Here is a 17,839-nt window from a genome sequence, read left to right on the forward strand (position 1 = left end):
TTACACAGCATATAATTCGAGAGGAATTAGTTTCTGGGATTATACTTTTGTGTCATGTACCCGGATCTAATCTCATAGGCAGTAAACATTTGTTTGATTGTGAGAAAGTCACCGGGATAGACAGAGTCCACTGCCACTTTGATGACAAGAAAGGTTTTCCATACCTTACAAGGAGACCTCCCGGTGATAATGGATTTGAATCAAGAACCTTCCATACTGTGTGATGGATACACTGACCACAGAGCTACCAAATTCTGTTCCTTCTCCTGTAGCTCAGGCAGATAGGCTATCAGTAGAAATAATGACCAATGTCAATTTTCTCTCACTTTCTTTCTCTCCCCTCCACCTTTACTATCTGCTGTCTATTTCTATCTTCCTTTGTCTATATGCCTGTCACGCTCTTTCTTTCCCTAATTTTATTTTCTTTTAATATCCTGTTTCTGTGTTTCTCTGCCTATATATCTCTCTGTTTCATTCTTCTATACCTTGTCATTCTTTTCATCTTTCCTTTCTTTTTATTTTTGGCCGACAGATCCCCACACCAAAAAGCTGAAGGACCTCTTATCCAGTATCCAGCCACCGGAGGTGGAGCAACCCTCGGCGCGCTCGGTGACGGTGAGGTGGTCGATACCGGAGCCGTACCACGTGGGCCAGGGTGATGAAGACCTGTACGAGGACCGGGGGATTGATCCTGCGGCCATCAGTTACGAGCTGACCGTTGTGGACAAGTCCAAGAGCAGCAGTCCGAAAACCATTCAATGGTAAGTCCGCATCTCCTATTACCCCTTTGGATCCTGACATGGGTGCTACAAACTTGATTGTTGATCGATTGATTGAGGAGTTCTCTTTGGTGTCACCTCCTGAGACTTACAGGACAGCTCTCTCTCTGAAATAATCTGTACTATCATTCATAGGATACATTTATGCTTAACTTCTGGGCCGTAACGAACATTTTGAAACATGATAAGTGTAAAACATGGTTGCATCCTGACTCACTTTAATATAAATGCTGTTTCAAAACGCCGGATCATTACGCACAAAAACGTGTGTTTACAATCAGCGAGTCTCTCGAGTCATGTGTACTGGCAATGCCTCAATGCAAAAATCATGTACGGTGAACAGCTCGCTACAATAGGGCTTTATAGTTTTCCAACAATGCACAGTTGCATGTTAAAAAAATTGGCCCTTTCTCAAGCTTCAAAGAAAAATTGAGCATAAACGGTATCTCAGTGAACAACATTTTGGATTGGCATATTTCAAAACTGCCAATTGAGCATAAATGCACTTGTAGCAATGGCCAAAGTTCTTTGGTTGCTGTGTAGCATTTATGGTTGCCGTGCCAGTACTTGCCAGCTGGGGAAGATTAAATCATTATTCCTGTCTTGCTGGAGAAGATAAACCAAAATGTTGTAGCATCAGGTATGCAGAAAACTTGAGTTACTGCCAGTAATCTCCTGATTAATGACATCTCGAAACATGTGGCAGCAGAATGTGACCCGGGGATTGGTCCTCGAAGGGTTTCACACTTCAGAAAAAACTTGCTTGGAAGTACAGTGTGTGTGTGAAACATGTTTCCAAAAACATTTGTTATCATAGACACAGAAAGGAGTGTACTTGCTGATTCTTTACAACAGTTGTGATGCAGATTCCGTGGCTTGTCAGTGAAACAAGCAAATCTCAACATGCCTATTATGGAAGAGTATGTGCCGGAATGTGCGTAAACCATGATCGCAGTGAATACAAGATGGAGCTTAGCTCTACCTTGTCACTTGTGTTGGTTGAAGGTGTCAAACCATTTGGATTACAAATGCATGTACCCACAAGAGAGCAAAACTAAATTGGTAAACTACATAATTCCAGTTTGCTCTGAAACTTCCAAAATGTTACTTTTGTCAGCATTAAATCTACATTTGTATTTCTCAACACCTCTTTACAGCCACATTGTTAGCCAATCTAAAAGGGCTGCATGCAAGTTTCCAGGCGTGATCCCATAGAGAGTTGTTCCCTCCCCCCTAACAAGAAACTCCCATCAAAGCGATTGTTTCAAGAGAAATCTTGGGGTCTTGAGATTCGGATGTTGCATGTCTCACCTCCCTGTGGAGGCACAGAAAAGGTCGTCATTTGCAAACACTCATAGTGATATAAGCTGTGATATATACGTATGTAAGAAGCAGTGTGGAGGAAGTGTGTGCCACATGTCTTGGTTGTAGTGTTTCTCTCATCAGCTTGTGAGAAACAACATTACACAAATGAGGGTGCAGATTACAGAGTCGGTTTTTATTAAACTCATTTTCCCCTTGTAGGTACCATGACCATTTTATTTTCTTATACAAATATTTACCATCACTAGTCTCTAATACCTTTGAAAACTTTTCTTCTTTTTTTTTCAAGCTACATGATCCGAAACTTTCATAACTTGCTTGAGCTAAAATGGTATATATAATAATTTTATGAGTGATACCGAGGAAATGAAAGTCATTATCATTTCTCTTGATGCCTCCTGCATCTGGGAGATGTTGCCTCCAATGAATATAAACTGTATTGCTCACTTTTGGAAATGATTTGTTTTGTGGGATTGCATGGAGAGGGGGAGGGAAATGTGAGGGGGTAGGAGGAGCTGAGAGATGATGGTGGAGGGTGGTTAAATACAATCAGTTTTGAGTGAAGGCCCTCGCCCCCCTACCCTGGCAGGTGAGGTTCCCACCGAGCCGTCAGAAGCATGTCTGCTCCTCCGCTAATGAGGTCGAAAGAGAAGGAAGGAGGTCACAGCCACCTCCGCTCCAGTGACGTGCAAAAACTGGCCGATAACGCCTCCATGATGTGTGATACGTGATGTGTGTGTCTGCTTGTGTGTCTGAGTACCATCATTGTCGTTAACGACTGCAACATTTCTGCCCGCCGCCGGGGTTCATCCAGAGGGCAGTTGAGTGGACGGGTAAAAAACAAGATGACTTGGAGGTCATTGCCACAGATTTCTTCCCTCCAGCTGATATTGGGGGGGTTGGGTGAAACAGTTTCTTTGTCCTGAGGATGACTACAGATAACTAGAGAGTGGTCATTGCATAGTAAGTCTCCAATACTTTGCAGCATGTTCCCTCAATAGACTCTGTTACTCTAGTGTTAGCATGAAACAGGAATGCTTCAACTTGAATCATATTGTGTTGACATTGTATGTATATCATGTAGAGACTAATTAGTAAAAATTTGAGAGGATTGATGTAACCCATTGAAGACGAGTCCCCAGTAAACTCGGGCAAGAGTTTATGGGAAATTCCTGTTGTAGCAAAATCAAACTGTCATCAATGGGTTTAATTAATGAAGGAGAGGGCTCAACACCCTCATCTATGAAAGTTTGCAAAAATGGTTATGCCCCATACAGATGTAAAGGTAGTGTAGGTGTTAAGATGTTGGGATTTGGGTAGTTTGCGGTTTTGTGATTTTTAGTCGACTGCTTAAACCTAAGCCTTCGTGGGATTAATGAATCAGGTGCAACAACTCACTGTCTATTCATACAAAATGCTCCACTATATAATACTGAGTAATAGTATCAACATTTTCTGTAGTGTTTGACTCCCAAAGGACAAAAAGTAAAATATAAGTTTCTAAATTTCCTCAACATTCTCTTATTTAGTTTATAGTTATGAAAAGAGATCAATAATGAACAGTATAGTAAAGAATATAGACAGTGATCAGAGATTAAAACATAAAAGATTTATGGAAAAAGAGAGGCAAGAAAAGAGGATCCTTCAATGCAGACAGAAGGACGTATTGGTACTTGTCCTACTGAAGAGCAGATGGGATGGGATGGGATGTTTTTGAGAGGAGAGATGGAGGGAAGGAGGAAAGGAGAGAGGACTGATCGGAGACATGTGGCATGGAGGAGTGCAGGGGCATGCACCCAGTGACATGGTTAGCAGGGATGGAATAGTTGGGAGGGGAGGAATGTTTTCCTGTGTACATAGACTGCGTGCCAGAATGGCAGAGAGCCTGCCGAGCAGCCTAGTCTAGGATTTCAGACTCTCGCGGTGATGTCGTAGAGAGAGAATTCCTGTATAATATACCATTCAGCACTGCAAACTGCAATTGTACACTAGCTTATTATTGCCAAAAGAGCAAATTGATGCCAACATGCAAGCAAGCAAAGTCTGATATGAGATGCTGTTTTGTGAATAACAATCTTCGATTTAACATTTACGCTGCACCGTTTGATGAATGGTTGGAGTTCTGAATGTAATGAAAATGGCACTGAGGTTTGGCGTGTGCCCAGAAGTAGATGGTCCTCAGTTCAAATCTGAATTAGATTTAGAGATTCGGTAGCATTGGGGGCATTGGTGGCCCAATTGAATTGATCATCATTTGCTGCCCATTGGGGTACAGGCAAAAATCATGAATAGCGCCCATCAGCGAATATGTTCATCAAAGCATACGCTGATTGGTAATGGTCGAACCCCAGTTGAAATTCTTTGACCATATGTGTACTTACATACGGTCTTGTTTCAGATCAATGGTGTAACTTTGAAAATGACTACTTTATGAACTCTAAAAAATAAGTACAAAGTCGTGTTCCCTTTTCCTTTGGTGTTTTGAAAGGGCACTAAAAGTGCTACCTCCCGTAGCATAACAAACTTATGTGGTCAATTCATCTCCTTGCCAGGGAGGCATACGTGGTCCAAAAAGTGCCATTCTTCAGGGACAAATTTTACAAGGTTTTAGGGTAATCAATATTATGTTATGAAGCTTTCCAAAATTAAAATCTTATTATTGCTGTTGTAGAAGAAGAGGAGTCATACTAAATACCTATCACCATTGGAACACTACAACATCTCATATGTGTATGTGACACTACCTTTAAAGGGGTGTTTCGGACGTGACATTTTCCGTTAACAAATTAGGGTCTAGTAGAATTAGTGCTTGGAATAAGTAAATTAAAAAAGAGAGCATCAAATCATTATTTAAGGCATGGCCAATGATGTGTAGATTTACATGTGTAGCAGTATGAAGGCATCACCCATGCTTGAATAGAAAACATTCAAAAATACATTTTTGTTAACAATTTTCCGTTAACTTTTTGTCACGTCCGAAACAAATTTCAAATTGAGATAATCAATACAAAAAAATATAACTAAACAGTTTTCACCATTTCTAAATCACCACTGCTACTCTCATAAGAGTCTGTGAATATTAGAAAAGTATTCGTTTTTTAATAAAAATTTTCTGGGAATTTTACGTTTTCCGTTAACACATGTCACGTCCGAAACACCATGTCACATCCGAACATACACATGATAACTTTCAAGTCAGGTTCTCCACTAACAGACTTACCAGGTAAATAGTTGCTTGTCTGACTTTCATAACAACACACTGGTTAAATGTATGCATGAATTATGTCAGCTCAGGTTCATTTGTACATTTTGGAGTAATAAATGTAAACAAAGGGTGTTTCGGATGTGACGTGTGAACAACCTATGTAGACAAATGGACCAGACACAGCAATATACATTTGTTCACTCATTCTTCTTGTATCATTATCATTTACAGGGTACAAGATGTAGAATGAACTACAACTAACATTATTTAATGGCACCTACTTGCCCAGAGACACAAGTATGCCTAATTTTAACCTAGGATTGGGATAACTGAGTGTCTTTCATTTCCTCATCCACAGAGGGAAAATGGGGAGTAGGGTTTCAAAATATGTGTAATATCTTCAGTATGTAACTCATATTTGATATCTCTTACATAGTCTCTCTGCAGTTTATTTAAATTCTTGGTAGTTTGAAAAGCAACAGATGTTTGCATTATAGTAAACACTGTTTCGGACGTGACACATTAAGTGTTAACATTACTTTTTACTTGAATTCTATACAATTTTGCTCACATCCATTTGTGTTTTAAGTTAGTTTCATTGAAATACCAATGCAAGACAAACTATTTGGAAAAAAATTAACTTACCATTACTTATTTTTCTTTCTTTGTCACCTTTATTTGTCAAGATTATTTGATTCATGTACAATTGTATGGACATGGATATTGCATAATGCTCTCATTGGACATTCACACGTTATATTTCTGTACAATGCATTGCACAGCGACTCATAAAGCGTGCTGCAGCAGTACATGTATGTTATTAAATTAGTGTCATGCTAAAATGCTGTGAATATTGAATCAGTTTCATTAATAATACATTGATATTTCGTTACATCAACTCCTGTAAACACACAAACTGTAGTACTGAGAATACTGTGAAAATCAAAATGTCAGATTTCTCTCCCTACTTGTACAGTGTATGAGTAGGGTCAATCCTGATTTCAGATAAACTGCACCCCATTAATAAACATTTTTGTTAGGAATTATCACTTGATCTGGAAATGTAACTATCTAGACAAGTTACCCTAAGTAGTCAACTATCCCCCCCCCCCCTCCCCATGAAGTTCCACCTTAGTGCACTGCGCAGTTGAACTGGGATATTATTAAAGATGTATGAAACTAGAGTGTAAATACGAATAACTGGGAGAAGGCTATGAGCAGTAAGATACTGTTACAACTCCCCTTCTAAATTCTACAAGGGTCATTCTTTTGTGCATCTCAGTCTGCTCTACCAAAATATGACAAGTCAAGTTTTACAGGTTGTGCATATGGACATATAATATATGGAGAACAATCAAACTCCAAATTGAATTGAAGAGATGTAAACTTGAAATCACATCATATACCATCCACTCCCAACCAGAAGCTGATTTAGCGTTAGAATAGCCGATAAAAATGAATTTTTAAAGGACATGTGTTTTATACACATTGTAAGAACTGTACTTGTGGGTACATCCCCAAGTGAGCTAGATACATGTACATAAGATGTCCCAACACATACAGTAAAGGACATTGTATCATAGACAGACAGGGTAGTGCAATATATTTGAACAAGCAATGCACTTGTAAATAGATAAATTTAAGTAAATGAAAATATAAAATGAGACTTGAATTAATGATTACATAGACACATACAAAAAACAAACAAACAAACTGGCAACTAAAAGTGGTATAAGGGGATGATCTTGCCTGCTAAAGTACCCTTTGAATATATCTAATCTTGATGGCATATATATGTGTATGCATAATGTTATCTAACTTGTGTTCCTACAGTCACAAATACCATGGTAGTCAGGATATTTAGCATTTTATTACAAATAACATTTTTTTTTACTTGTTTCTGATGGTACAGTGCAGGACCAATTGATTCCAGCACAGTTCTACACAATTTCGAGGCCATGATTTGATCTTTGTCACAGGTATCAAAAATACAAATAACAGCATTCCTCACTTTGAATATGCATAAATTCACAGGTTAATTGAGCATGTTTGCATGTGCAGGAGTTAACTGGACAGATGTTCTATAAAGGTAACTACTGTAGTAATCTATCTAGCTAGTAACCAATTTCAGCAGACAAGTGAGCTCTACTTCAATCGAAGGATGTGTTTGAATTCACCAGGAGAATGTTGTTGCAATTTATCAAATGCATATATCATTATATGCACTGATTCTTGAATACACCTTGTATTTGTGTAAGAAATCATAAATAGGAGATTACAAATCCTAGTGATGCCATGACTTGGTTGTTATGTACAAAGCACAGGTCACTCACTAGGACATAGTAAAACCACCTGAACATCCTGTATTCTTCATGACTCTTGAAAACTTGTACTAAACAATCTGGGTTGATTGAGTTTTTGGCAGCATAGAATGCACATGAATCTACAAGCTCTTTATTTCACTCTGTGTCATGTAAACTTTTAAGAGTCAAGTCCGAAACAACATTATGGATTTTACTGATCTATAAAGCTTTATAGTGGTCTTCAATCATTATTCCTGACTTGTAAAACTAACCTTTTTCAAATGTGTGTAGGTGACATGAATCACTAAATCTTTCTGTGTCTCAATATTGCCTGTATCCAACTTGTGTAATGGCAGGCTTCTTGATAACTAAATACTTTGCATAAATTGGCTATTACAGCTTTTTCCAAGAAGTTAATAGGACATTTGGTAATAAATTTGCTTTTCCTCACCACTTTAATGTGGCAGGCAAGCTTAAGGGATACAGTGCGTTTCTTTGCCAGGACAATAGTTAAGGCTTCGTGAAAGGCTTTGTATCAAACATTAGATACACAAATTTGTGTAAACATTGTGTGTCACGTCCGAAACGAATGTCCTGCATGTATACTATTAATATGTTGAATGCATTTTAACAGAGTAATTATGCATAAACTGTGGTTTGGCCACCATTAAGATTTGAATTCTAATGAAATTGATTTTGTTATTCACCTTAAAATGAGTTAAATTGTATGTTAACTACTGTGTCACGTCCGAAACAATAGCCTTTTGTTAACAGTCACGTCCGAAACACCTGAGTCAGAAAAATATCACCACAAGTTAAAATGACCGAAATCTGGTGATACCTATATCATTGTGTTACTTCCTAATTATGTTTTGTATACACCATCAGTGATTCATTTTCTCTCATTTTTAATAAAGAAATTCAAAAAAGAAATGGTCATTTTGTAAAAAATGACATACGAAACTGTATTTTGAGTTTTCCTCCTCAAATATGAAAAAATTACATCTCCTTATCAAAAAATATTGCCTAAAATTTGGAGTGTATATTGGAAGCATGAAATATTGATAATGATGGAAAGAGAAGTTGAATATTTTTATGCTTCTATGTCAAAAAATGGAAAAATGAATTTTTCATAAAATTAGCCCCATGCTTCAGTTTGCCTCCCCATAATTTCCTTTTCATTGATATGGGAGCTCTGAAACATTTTTTCCCATTAAATACCAACCCTAAGTGAAATGTCCAGCAACATTTCAAAGCATGAAAAGCATTTCTAAATTTTAGCCATTTTGTCAATCAGTTACACCATTGATCTGAAACAAGACCATACAGATTAGGTATATCATAAAAAAACTGTACCTAATTCTTTGCAGGGATTCCAGAATATATCGGAGCAGGGCCAGCCTTCCTACCCCATGGTATCCCCACACTCCTGGGTCTTTTACAATGGCAGTGATGTGTGGGATCCTGCCTTCAAGGCATTGCAGTGCCATTTGTGTGTGTGTGTGTGTGTGTGTGTGCCATGTGCTCTACTGATGATGCCGAAACCAGGGATAAGCAATTATTGAAGTTGTTAGGAAAGTAGGGAAATTTCAGTAAGATAGGCAACCCTTATTCATTGTAAAGGATGAAATACGTAGAGCCATACACCAGTACTTTCTCAAGGAGAATATTTTGACCCACTTGTCATCAAAACCAAATGAGCCATGAGTGGAATCTGAGGGAATTACCCCATCTCAGGAGTCAATGTGTTAAGGGCATGACAGGGCCAACTTCAGCCAGTGGTGGGCAAGTTCTCAGAAAAAAGTTATTTTGTAATGCAAATATCTGAATGCAGTGTATCACTACTATCAGTTTCAGAGTCCCCAGTGATGCATTGTCTTAGTCACTGGCTTGATAGACAATTCAATAGTGTACAATAATCATAACCCTTCTCCTAAGTCAGTGGGGTGCAGCACATTGTGTTTAACCTGTGAGCCTGCACAATCTCTGTTGGTTGGCATGACTTTTCGTAGCACTCTATCGACTGACTGCCTGGGAGAGAGCCATACGTCTGTCTGTTCGTGAATTTCCACCTCTTCCTCTTTTAGCCGGTGGGCCGACTTACGTAGTAACGAGGGATTGTGTGCCATGCACTAATTTCGCAGTCTTATGAAATTACTGGAGTTGCGGAGGGGGAGGGGGTGTGTTGGATGTGCTAGTCTGCTATCCTCAGACCCTGCCATTGTTGCACTAATGCAAGCGGTTTACCAAGAAGTTAGATTCCGAGTCATGACTCTTCATTACCAATCAGAAGTGTCAGGCAGCTGCCACCTATCCATTCTTCAATCCACCGCCCCCCCCCCCCACCCTTTCCCCTTCTCTTCTGAGAAAGGGAACTCCTTGATCCCTCGTTTGCATCGACGGCTCGCCGGGAGTGTGACTTCGAGAGATGCACTGCCAGAGGTTTGCCCACGATCGTCGCTGACTCCAGTAAACTTTGCCGCCATGCAGCCTCACGTTCCATCCGTCCATGCCCGGCGACCGATCTCTCCGTCATCCCACATTGCAGGCACTTCCGAGACAGCATCGCTCACCCCCATTCATGTAACCTCCGTCTTTTCAGCCCCTCCCACCTACTCTCTATTCTGCCCCGCCTCCTTTCTCCTTCCAAAGCCAGTGGCACTGAGTTCATCGCAGGACACATTATCCAAAATGCTCCATTATCAATAACAATGGTTACCCTTCGTTCTTGTTTTTTTATTATTGCCATATAAAGTGCTATGAAGATACTGAAGTAGATGCCAAATTTCCACTCAACCTACTATGTGTATAGGAACTGTGAATATATCCCGTCACGTCTTTTGCTGTGCACTCTTTCTTTCATTGTACATGGTAGTGTATTGCTTATCACATTTACACCAGAAAGTGGATTTCTGTGACCAAACCAGTCTCCAGTGACATTGTAAATGTGTTGTAATACTTATCATACGTTATTATTGTTGCTTTGTATTAATGATAATAGTATTATGGTTGTTATTGTTATTATTGTTGTTATTAATCCTGTCATAATTATTATTATTATTATCATTATTATTATTATTATTATTATTATCATCATCATTTTTATAACTGTTTATTAATGTTGCTAGTGATATTCTGATAACCATCAAGAATGTGATTCTCAAGCACCAACATGATTTCTTCTTAGCCTTTAATTAATATGAATTAACTCAGCTACATAGTGCAGATGTTATGTATGATTTCCAGTGTTCAATCCGTTTATGTATGGGATAATGCATTCTTCCTTTTTCCTCTGATGTGCCAAAAAGATTTGAATGCATCCAACGTACTAAACCTTGATTCATTCTAACTACACTAACTGTCAGTCAAAACAAACCATAAATTTTTCTCCGCAGTGGAAAGAAATCAAGCATAAGAGATAGAAAAAAAAGAGAAAAATGTGCTTTTAAATCCATTGTACAAAATAAAAAAAGAAAACAAAACATGAGATTAATCAAATCAATAGAAAAGTAGTTTCTCTGATTTGATTTAGTGGTATTTGTGTTCCTGTGCATCTGGTCCATGATATATTGCATCGTAGCTTTCACTAATAGGGAAACAGTCATGGATGGCCAGTAAAGTGTGGCGATGAGGTTGTACTTGTATTATGTAACATCCGTACATCAAGGCATAAATGTCTGCAGTAAACTTCAGAGTCATTTAAAGAAACGTACTGACATGATACTTCATCAGAACCTGATAATTTTGTATCCAGATTTAACAACAGATGTAACGACTTCTCAATAATCTTTACTTGTGCTTGGCCTTCAGAACACCTGGTTGGGAAAACCAACCATGACAATCCCGTACATAAATATTTTGTGAGTCCTCCTGCCCCTGTATACACTGTAAAATTCATTCTGTATTCCAAGAGTGATAAAAAGCTGATGCATTGATTTGATTGAGATTTAATACAAGCCAAATGAGAGATGAAAGACATCAGTGTGTCTTACTATCTTTAGAAGGAAACAAAGGTCTCCACCGCATGAGAGATTTTCCAGCACTCAGCCATGATTACATTCTTATAATTCTTTAGTACATATCTGCTTGTGTATAACTCATCACTAGCTCAAATCAAGCTGACAATATAGAAATGTTTGGTGAGGGAGCATTTGCGCTGAATATTTCACTCTACCAGTTCCTGTCAGCATGAATCGAAACTATCGTATCGCCCTTTCTCCTGAGATCATCAAACCATCCAACTTGTAGTTCCAAGGGGTTCTTGAAGCACCCCAGTCCTTTGAAATTTAGTACCTAGTTGTTGAATTGTGCTAATCACAGATTGATCTGATTTTGTTGCTTAAACCATAAACATGCTGGGAAATCCTAATGGCAAATGCTATCCCCTGTCCAAATAGGAACCATGACAACAAGAAATACACAATTATGTACCTTGTTATCAATACCCAGAATAACTCTGCAGAGCTGCCAAGCTCCTTGATTCTGAAGAGGCTCCTTGAAAACTTCAATATCTCTTCATGTCTTAAAAAGCCTCGCTGATTTGGGGGAATCTTTTTCATTTTTTATTTTTTTTTAACTTTTAAATGCATGGAACACACAAGTATCTTCCTGTAGCTGTTTGGAACCTGATTTTATGTGTGAGTGTTGATAATTTGTCGCACTAGATTTTGTTCACATTAGTAATTTGCATAAACTTCTCATATTGCCTTCTACCATCGTATGACTTGAGTGTATTTGGATAAAGATAAGGCTTCTGTGTCTGAATCATGAGCACACCCATGCTACCCTTTGCTTGAATGGAGGTGTCACTGCAATGCGAGCATGTGTGCTCCTTTAAACCTTAAATTTGAGACCATATCAGAGGAAATAGTGTAATTCTTGTAATCAACTGACCAGCTGCATACAACACTGCGTGGTGATTTGTTGCCGTCTCTAACAGCAGGAGCTACGGAAACCGACAAATGCCGCAAAATCAGAAGGACATATCTCACAGAGGCCGAAAAAGGACCTCAAAGTCACTCCTTGTAGCGATTATCAGACCAGAGCGGTGTGCGAGCGCAGGGAATAGCATGCTATCGGGCGCTTAAAGGTCACCACTCACCAGTGTGGGCAGCTGTGGGGAGTAATTCTAGCAGGGGGAGCGTGAGATAAAGCCTAGGCATTTTGAAGCGTCATTGTCGATAGCACTCATGTAGTTACGCCATGACATGACGGGCAGTTTATGTGTTTGCGTCAGTCGTTTTCTAGAGGTAGCGCCTATCTAGGACTATGACGCTTACGTATTATGCAGTCAGTAATATTGGGGCATTCTACAAATATTTGCAGAGTTTGTTCTGCATTTCCAGAGTCAGTAATTTGGCCGTAGTGAGATAAAACTGAGTCACGTGTAATGGCATTATCTTTCTACGATGAAAATTGTGAGGAAACTATGACAGTGTTTGGTAGTAACAATTATGCAGCAAATATGATTTCCTATGTAGTAATTTTATCTATTGGTTTGTTTGGTAGGTAACAAACAAATATTCCCTGATGGCTGACGTGACTAATTTATTGGATTATGATGGGGCATTTTATATTTTTATGTGTTTTTTTTTTCTTTCTTTTTTTTTGGGGGGGGGGAGGATTTCTTATTTCTTTTATGGGGTGTACTGTAACTATACTTCATTTTAGGATCACAAATACAGGTATATCGTAGTGTAATACCTTCTACAACACAAACAGTTTAAGGATGGGTTGGGGATTCCCCTGGCTGAACATGAGCTTTAATTCTAAAGATTCATGGTATGCTGTCTTCCACATGTGTGGCGGCGTACGAAAGGGCCGCTACTGTGTCTTGTTCATCGGGACAGACCGAAACATTGCTCTCAAAATAGTCTGCATACTAATGAGACGACAGCTACCCCCTGCGTTTCAAGTGGTAGCTCGGAGTGTGGCTACAGCAGACTTTGGAACTAATTAGCGTTTCCTTCGCACCATGCCTGACGTAAAAATGATGGTGGCGCTGTGTATCTCGTTCCCTCTCTCTGTCTTGGCACATGATCCCTTAATAGCTGGTAAGGCAATATCATAAGCATAGACCAGGGAAGAAGAAAATCAGGCATTGTCTGAAATGACAAACGGTGGAGTCATCTGTCCAGTAACCACAGCGTCCAAGACATCAAGCAGTAATAGGAGAGCCATTGCGGGCAGTGAAACTGACCTAAATTGTCTCCCATGGTCTATGAGAGAGAGAGGGAGATAATACACAAATAGACTTGTAGTATACATGTAGGCTTACTTACAGATGGAGCCACTGTAGTCCGTATGATTTTCATATGATATGTATAGAAAGATAGATAATAGAAAGATAGATAGATTTGACATGCTGTAAAACATGATATATTCGCGGCATGACATTTTCGCGAATTGCCATTGGCATTCAATGCATACAGTATAGACAAGAACTTTCGTGTGCATTTTAATTTTGCGAATGTTGGCACTCACGAAATTCGCAAAATCAAAATGCACGCGAACATTCGTCGTTTTACAGTAGATGCTTCATATGAATTGCCTATGTGCTGGATAAATAGCAAATAGGGTAACTTCAGTTTTTACAGTCCAAAATTCCACTATAGTAGACAGAGATGTCTCACCCAAAGAAGGGAGCGCTCTGTACACTAGGCCTACTTCAACCCTTCTGTGCGTTAGTATGTGCTGTGTACATCAGGTTGATGTACACCCAAGGAATATTATCACAGATGCTAGTCAAAACTCATACTAAAAGTGGAATTCTGGACCAGTTAATAACAGTTATTCTTATAAGAAATGGTGGAATTTTATATTAGCATAACAGTGAAAATTTCATAAAAGTTAAATTATAGTAAGGAAATTACAAAATTGTGAATTTTAATAATTTTCACAAAATAGCTCTTGAACAGTGAATATTAATTATTTACAGACAAGTGAGTTAAAGATGTCATTACTTCACAACAGGCTATGTAGTTTTTGTACACAAAATCTTGAAATTTCCCTTTGTTGCTTTGTTCAAATATGATTATGCCCCAGTCTGAGATACTTCACTCAACTCACATTATAATGTATTTGGGGGAAATTTCCCTTTAAAAGAGATTGCCTCCTCTCAATTCTGTCATGTTTGTCCATGAAAACTGGATGAAGAAACGGTTAAGGCCTAGTTGGATAGAGACTAGAGCTCTGTAGTTCACAAAAATGTTCTACCACGATGACACGTCTTTCCCCTCAATGGAGGACGCAAGGTGAAAGGTCGTCGGTAAAATCACAATAGCTGCTTGTGTACCTGCTGATGCTAGCATGTTTCCAGAATGTTGGGAGGAGGAGAGAAGTGAGTCGGCCAACCTCCTTGTCTCTCGAGATAATGGTTTATTTCGGATGATATTGCCATCGTGCAAACAGCAAACAGGAGTCCTGTCGGCAAAAGTGGTCTGGCTAAACAGTATGCTGCGTGGTAAATAAAGAACTGACTATTGACACTGATGTTGCTTGAACCAGAATATAAGCAACATACAGTAGGCTAGGCCTACATCATTCGTGATCTCCGGCAGTCCAACATGTTGATTAGACTGCAGTAGCAGTATTTGTATGTGGGGGACGGCATCTAGACACTTTGATGAGAAAGTTGCAATGGCCGCCTTGTATAATTAGCAGTCATTTTCTTTTTTCTTGAGAGATCGTAGGCTTGCTTTAGCTGTTGTTTTTTTTTAACTGCCATTCACTATGCAAAATGAAAATTGTCCTATATCAACTTCCTTCCTGTATGCACTCCACTTGCAACTTTCAAAGGAAAGATATTCAATGAGTAGAAATCTCTTGTTCGTAATTTCATATTAAGGACTGATAGGCAGTATTCTTCTTCTTTTGGGGGTTCAGGGATCTGGGATAGAATTGGGATGGAGACCAGTCTGTGAAATGCATCATGAATTAGAATCATTAAAAAACACAACCCACATGAATGCAGTCAACATAATATTCAGGAAAAAATCCGTAACAAAGCATAACGCTGAAGGAGGCCATTACCCAGAGTGTGAGTCAAGTGTCCTCTTTTAACCCGTTAAGGACGAGCTGACTTTGCTGTTAACACATAATGTATACATTTCCCATAGACTCCTGCTCAAGTATACTTGGGGCTGGTCTTCAAAGGGATAGGATGATTGTTTCGCCAACCAGGTTCATCAGCCCGATGGCAGTCTTTGTGCCGGAGCGGATGCTGGCTGAAGCTGATGAAGAATGATGAGATGGGAGCATGAAGATGACTATGTGCCACATGGGCGGAGCCGAGCACACATGGAAAAATCATTTACTCATTTCTAGACAATTTGTATGAAGGGATATCTGTCAGTTAGTAGCTGTTGCAACACACTTGCATACACACAGCACACACACCAAGCGCACCAAAAGAAAAACAAAAAGTCATGCATGTGTGTTCTTGAAGGTATGCTTCATGTAGAAGATGTATCTTTCTGGTACTTCAATCTGTTCTGTAATTACATGTAGATGGGTGAAACGAATCATTAAACTCTTCAATTGATTGCCTCACCTCACCTCCTAGATCGGCCTTCTGTACCCTCCCACCATTTTTGCAATTAATTTACGACTCCTCGGAATTCATTTGCGAAGACAATTGGCTGAATAATCGCTGATAGAGATTTTTGTTTTTAATGAATGAATGAATGGAAGGATGTAACCTTCATTATCATCATGTGTCAGGAATGGTCAGTCAAGAGAAGACAGCTATTAAAAACCCTTTTCTTCACCATCACCCCCCCCCCCCCCCACGACAAGGGAAAGTATCACAACTGTCCATCGTTTGGACAAGTTTCATATCAAATTCATTGCTGCCTATCGAATGTGCAGTTCAGAAGATGATGTTGGATAGCTTCATGTGGACAAGATGACAAAATGTTACTACTGTAAAACCAGAAACTCACAGCATGAAACTTTCATGAATTGGAGCTGACTGCCTTTTTGGTAGCATGAAACTTTCACAAACTGCCACTAGCATTCAGTGCATTGTGTAGACAAAAACCTTTGTATGCATTTTCACTTTCTGCAAATGTTGCCTCCTCGCAAATTTGGCAAAAGTTGCATGCACGCGAAAATCTCTGGTGTTAAAGGAAGTCATCACAGGAAATGCTTTATCTGCAGTTGATAACTCTTTACTGCTTATTTGATATATTAAACTACCAAGCTGTAATTCCCTTTAGTGGATTTTATGATTTAAGTATTGATGATAACTGTGACATTGTTGTCTCTTTTTCCAGAAAGCAATAACTTGTTTAAAAAAATTTAGCAGTGACATAGCCTTCAGTCAAATATAGGCAGGAGGTATTTTTTCAGATGTCAAATTTTTGTAGTCGACCATAGCTTTTTGGACAGATAAATGAAATATGACCATCCCCCCCCCCCCAAAAAAAAAAAAGGAACAGTGGAGCTGACATCATACAGAGTGAAGAGAAAGTTCTGGAATTTTCTTGAAAGGTAGAGTTGGCCATGTGTGTCACTCCAGAATCGTAGAAGGTCATTCTCCATGGTAGCTTAGTTTTTTGCTCAATAAACAGAGTTTCTGTAAAAAAAAAAAGAAACAACTTACGGTCGCAGTTAATCTACCAATAAACAAAGTTTTTCTGCCATAAACTGAATTCATTGGTAGGTAAACCCAAGTTTTTTTTATTTGTGGGACATTTTGAGGAGACCTTGGAGCATTGTTTTGAATTGGAGAAGACACACCAAATGAACAGATCTTCCAAGATGTGTGTGGCAATGAACAAAGGATCAGATAGTCTTGATAATCCAGTTTGTTCCATGTGAGATCTCTTATGTGCCTTCTATTTTGATAGTAACCAGAAGATACAAAACAGGATTTTCTTGATTTCTTGAGCAGAGTCAGGGAGAAAGTGTTTTTTGTTTACAAACCTTCAAAATAATGGTTTCACTTAAAAAAAAAGGGGGGAAGACTTTGTAAACATGATGAAGAAACACAGTATGGCAAGTATAAACATGTGTATGCACTTGACCATGATGGCTTCATATTAGCTGCTAGGAGAATGCAAAAGGTTGTTGACATCTCAAAATACAAAGATCATGATTTTCAGCTTTTACATTGAACATTCATAATGTACAGCTTTTGTGGCTTTGCATGGAAATTCATAATAAGAATCAGATATATTCTGTCATGTTCTTTCTTATGTGTAAGAGACAAAATGTCCCAGAAAATA

At 38.8% G+C, this 17,839-nt stretch overlaps 1 protein-coding gene across 1 annotated transcript in view; it reads left to right on the forward strand.

Moving 5' to 3' along the window:
* Nucleotides 1–17,839, forward strand: part of LOC139745375 (fibronectin type-III domain-containing protein 3A-like) — a 117,072-nt gene that overhangs the window by 21,253 nt on the left and 77,980 nt on the right. Inside the window, exon 2 of the mRNA XM_071655769.1 lies at nucleotides 533–761. Within this exon, the coding sequence (XP_071511870.1) occupies nucleotides 533–761 (229 nt within the window). The remainder of the gene's footprint in view (nucleotides 1–532; nucleotides 762–17,839) is intronic.

This window comes from Diadema antillarum, unplaced genomic scaffold, assembly GCF_040938485.1.
Source record: "Diadema antillarum isolate AM-2024a unplaced genomic scaffold, OU_Dant_1.0 seq00001260_RagTag, whole genome shotgun sequence".
NCBI classification, from domain to species: domain Eukaryota; kingdom Metazoa; phylum Echinodermata; class Echinoidea; order Diadematoida; family Diadematidae; genus Diadema; species Diadema antillarum.